Source organism: Wasmannia auropunctata, unplaced genomic scaffold (assembly GCF_000956235.1).
Source record: "Wasmannia auropunctata unplaced genomic scaffold, wasmannia.A_1.0 LD336033.1, whole genome shotgun sequence".
Lineage (NCBI taxonomy): Eukaryota > Metazoa > Arthropoda > Insecta > Hymenoptera > Formicidae > Wasmannia > Wasmannia auropunctata.
Window position 1 is genome coordinate 184,211 of NW_012026857.1, and position 4,004 is coordinate 188,214.

At 43.4% G+C, this 4,004-nt stretch overlaps 2 protein-coding genes across 3 annotated transcripts; both read left to right on the top strand.

Moving 5' to 3' along the window:
* Nucleotides 1–736: 736 nt before the first annotated feature.
* LOC105452301 (E3 SUMO-protein ligase NSE2-like) lies at nucleotides 737–2,493 on the top strand. Its single transcript, XM_011693277.1, has 5 exons — nucleotides 737–1,154; nucleotides 1,341–1,501; nucleotides 1,582–1,675; nucleotides 1,754–1,943; nucleotides 2,376–2,493. Exons 1-5 carry the CDS (start codon nucleotides 1,076–1,078, stop codon nucleotides 2,473–2,475), a joined length of 624 nt encoding a protein of 207 aa, XP_011691579.1. The 5' UTR covers nucleotides 737–1,075; the 3' UTR covers nucleotides 2,476–2,493.
* A 94-nt stretch (nucleotides 2,494–2,587) lies between these two features.
* On the top strand, nucleotides 2,588–4,004 carry LOC105452300 (histone chaperone ASF1-like). 2 transcript variants are annotated; one of them, XM_011693276.1, is made up of 3 exons: nucleotides 2,588–3,314; nucleotides 3,388–3,559; nucleotides 3,772–4,004. In XM_011693276.1, exons 1-3 carry the CDS (start codon nucleotides 2,868–2,870, stop codon nucleotides 3,879–3,881), a joined length of 729 nt encoding a protein of 242 aa, XP_011691578.1. In that variant the 5' UTR covers nucleotides 2,588–2,867; the 3' UTR covers nucleotides 3,882–4,004. The 2 variants fall into 2 exon arrangements, with proteins under 2 accessions (XP_011691578.1, XP_011691577.1); XM_011693275.1 differs by lacking the exon at nucleotides 3,388–3,559 and having other exon boundaries at nucleotides 2,588–3,348.

Genomic DNA, 4,004 nt, shown 5'->3' on the forward strand with positions numbered 1-4,004 from the left:
AAAATAAAAAATGATGTTATAACTTTATTCGGCGGACGATTAGGAGTAAGGAGCGAGATGCCAATCGTCCGCCGAAAACTGACACGGGCGGTGAGGCGGTCTCTCTCCATGATCCGCGCGAGGTAGTATATAAACAGCGCGTACGTGCCGCGCGCGCTCTATAGAGTATGATCCGGCAATCCGTCGAGTCCGCAGCAAGTTCGGGGGAACGTAGCGTCGCGTCATGTAGGAACGATGTACGGCCTTAGACAGAGGCTTTAGATCCTTTCTCGCCTGTTTCGTAGCGTCGGAAATTCTACTTAATGAAATTATATCTGCAGTGAGAAACTGAGAACCGAGCTGCGGTCCACGTGACACTTCAAATGCTTTGAAGCGTTTAATTTCTCAATCTGAATAAAAAAAATGTTATCAATGATAAATTCAAATATTACATATCAAAATCCAGTTTTCTGCACAATTTGTGGTGTGTGTCCGTACTACAAACCCACTTTTCGAGTCTGTTGGAGCTTTATTCTCAAAAAATTACGCATTAGAAAGTACGGAAATGTACATACTTTTGAATACGTAATTTTTCGAAAATAAAAATCCAACAAACTCGAATAAGGGGATTTAGTACGGACACGCACCACAAATTGTGCAGAAATCTTGAGTTTGCTATGTAATTTGGATCCACTTCTTCAGAGGGCGTTAGTGCACGAGGGCATTTTAGCGACAGCCAAAAGGCCATGTCCTCTCTCGATTCTCTCTGCTGATATCGGCCGAGTGAAACGCGCCAAGAGGCAAGTCTCACCAGATCCACGCAATAAGTGCGATATGAGAAAATATAAATTTTGTCTCTTGCAGTTAAATATTTTGTGTTCTTCAATTTTTGCTCTTTTTCTCTAAAATATTGAAGTATATATTTCGCTTCGTTTTTAATTTCGACTTGCGTCGATTGGAAAGGCTGTTGGTTAAAAGAATTAAAAGTGGCGTTAACCTAATCTGGCAACCGGTCGAGACTGCCGAGGGAGTGGAATGTAGAAATTCGACGACTGGCATCAGTATCTCCAGCGGGATAAGATAAGATCGCGCAAAAATGACGCAGTCCACGCAAATGATAGAGGAACTCGACGATTGTTTCGTGAGAACGGCGGGGAACATCGTAAAATACTACGGTGAGTGTTTAGCTAGGTTAGAAAACACGGTCGGAATGTTCGGAGTACTTCTCTCCGCGCACTTTCGCTCGTAATTTCTTGATTTCCTCGCTCTTGATTCTTGTTTCCGAGCGCAGAAAGTTAGTGATTAAGACGAGCTTTCTTTTTTCATTTACGAGAAAATAAAATATCTAATTGTATTTTTAGACAACGAGGAAGAGAGGCAGCAGATACTGAAGCACCTAAGAGATGCCCTGATGAACAATTGTAAGGAATCTGCGAAAATAAAGGCGGCGAGTGACATCAGGGAGCAGATGGAACGTGTGTTCGAGGCTGATCCAGAGAAAAACACGAAAGACATCTCAAATGTAACGATTTCTCTTAAATCAAAGATCTCTCAGTTTAAGTTTTTGAGATTTTACATGCGCTCGCTACCGTTTGTAAACAGGAATACAGCAAGGCTATATCCGAGATCCAAGTTGATCCGTCGAAAGACAACAGAATGTTGGAGTATGATCGTCAGATCGAAGGTCTGCTTCAAGGTAAAAACATCTGAATCTGAGATCACTTTAAGTTTGTCGTTTTTATTTCATCCTGAGATTAACATGAATGACTTTCAGCCAACGAAGCTGCATCGAGTAACGGACTGGATGACACGGACGCTGATCTGGCACTGACAGGTAGAGAAGTAAATGTGATCGATCCGATCTCGAAGACGAGAATGACAGATCCTGTGAAAAATACAGTCTGCGGTCACGTGTACGATAGGGAGAGCCTCGTCGCGATGCTGCAAAAGAACAAAAATACTAGGTATGTTTTACACCATTGACTTGTTAAGATAGACTGCGCGCTCTTGTTGAAAACGTGAAAGCAACATCATTGAGAGAGTAATAGGAGGATCGATGCTTGTTCAATTGCTACAGAATTGAACAAGGAAAGCATTGATCCTCCTATTGCTATCTTTCTCTTTCTCTGTCACTGATGTTGCTTTCACGCTTTCAACGGGGGACGCACAGTCCATCTTATAAGTCTAGGTTCACACGCAGGAGGTCAATTGTGTATTTTGAAATGAGGTGAAAATTACAAAAGTGAGCAAATTCACTAGATATTAGCTAATAAAATTAAAAATATTCCAGTGAATTTGCTTACTTTTGTAATTTTCACCTTATTCCAAGATACACAATTGACGCCCATGCAAAGTTTGGGATATGCTACTACAGCGTTTATGTGTGCTATTCACAGATGTCCCGTGGTGGGTTGCAGCAGCAAGGATTACATAATCCTAAGTCAATGTCGCACCGACATCGTGACAAAAATGTACCTGGAGAACAATCCTGCTTAGATTGTGGGAAGGAAAAAAGTCGATAAATATCTATATATGTTAGAATCATTGAATGTACATTCCTCACATATATTAACTTATACTTTTATATTGATTAAGAAAATTATAATCTTTCACATTCCGTTACATCGTTTAAAAAAAAAAGATTTCAGTTCAGTTTAAATACTCTAATTAAAAAGTACAAAAGATAGGATATATAATTATAAAAGAAATAAAATATTTAAAAATAAGTTATATACTTTCACAAAACGAGATTATGTATTTTTATTCATATTCATGGGTTTATGACGCGAAACTATTTCGAGCTACTCGCGATTATACTCGATTGTGCAATTGATTTAATCGCGTTTACGTTCAATCGCGTGGTCAGTGATCGATAATGACAAGAGGCTATGCTGACGTTCGATCTTTTATCGACACTTCTAATTTTGTCAGGCATTCGTACTGCCGGCGACGGTCTCGATTGGGACTCTCCGAGCTCGCCCGCGTCAGCTGTAATTACGAAAGATATCCACGGACGCGCCTCGTATGTGGAGCCAGTTTTTTACGGAGGTTACGTGCAGCCACCGCAACGCCGTCTTCTCGAGCATCCGCGTAGGGCCAAGCAGGTATACCACAGCTACGATTACAACTTTGCGCGAGGACACCGTCAACCTCGAAAAAATAGGCTCGACGAGGGCAGACCTTATCGTTCGTCGGCCGTGAAGAACGTCGAGGATGAAGACGAGGAGGAAGAGGAGGAGGAGGAGGAGGAGGAGGAGGAAAATCAGGGCGACGAAGAGGACAAGCTCGATGAGGGCGCCGACGAAGAGGCTGCGGAGCAGGACGAGGAAGAAACGGTGAACGAGGAACCCAACGTGGTCTACGAATATGGTTAGTGCTGAAGGACGAAACTCTTGCCGCGTTTTCTAGGTCGCGGTCGCCGCCGCCGCCGTCGCCGGGAATCGCGTGGCGAGATCTGGTTACGTGCCACTCGGGGGTGAGGCCGACAGGACACGTGTGAGACAGGAGGTGGTAAGGATCCGATCGGCCACCGAGGAATGTGAGGACGAGCCGACGGAACCGTCGCAATATTACGAATACGGTGAGGACGCGTCGAGGCGAGAAGAGCACCGCGCATTCCTATTCTCTCTTTTTTCTTCTTTACAAAATGACAGAGAACAGCAATTAAATTGCGCGAAATATATATAAGTATATCACGTGCCGTTTAACTCTAGCGTTGTTCCAATTGTCCGTCGACGAGCCTCGACCGAATGTATTGTGTTGGTCTCACGTCACTGTACAAAAATCTTTCAGAGACCGAGGTGAAAAATATTGCTTCTCGAGATGCCAGATGCGACGAGTATCGAGCGACACTTCCCGTGAAGGCCATCGGCGTGAGTCTACTGATTCTTCTGCTTGCCTAAGAATTTCGGGTTTTGTATAAGGCCTGTTTACGAAGAGGGAACATTACGGCGACGTATTCTACTGCGAATGTGAGCAATCGCGTGCAATGCGCTGGAGTGTCGTAATAAATTTCTATGAATTTC

What these genes read in the sequence shown, in the direction of transcription:
- LOC105452301 (XM_011693277.1), top strand. Translation starts at nt 1,076, where the DNA reads ATGACGCAGTCCACGCAAATGATAGAGGAACTCGACGATTGTTTCGTG. An exon ending in GATCGAAGGTCTGCTTCAAG is followed by an intron (nt 1,676 to 1,753) that starts GTAAAAACATCT and finishes AATGACTTTCAG; the next exon opens with CCAACGAAGCTGCATCGAGT. An exon ending in CAAAAGAACAAAAATACTAG is followed by an intron (nt 1,944 to 2,375) that starts GTATGTTTTACA and finishes TGCTATTCACAG; the next exon opens with ATGTCCCGTGGTGGGTTGCA.
- LOC105452300 (XM_011693276.1), top strand. Translation starts at nt 2,868, where the DNA reads ATGCTGACGTTCGATCTTTTATCGACACTTCTAATTTTGTCAGGCATT. An exon ending in AGCAGGACGAGGAAGAAACG is followed by an intron (nt 3,315 to 3,387) that starts GTGAACGAGGAA and finishes CGCGTTTTCTAG; the next exon opens with GTCGCGGTCGCCGCCGCCGC. An exon ending in GTCGCAATATTACGAATACG is followed by an intron (nt 3,560 to 3,771) that starts GTGAGGACGCGT and finishes AAAATCTTTCAG; the next exon opens with AGACCGAGGTGAAAAATATT.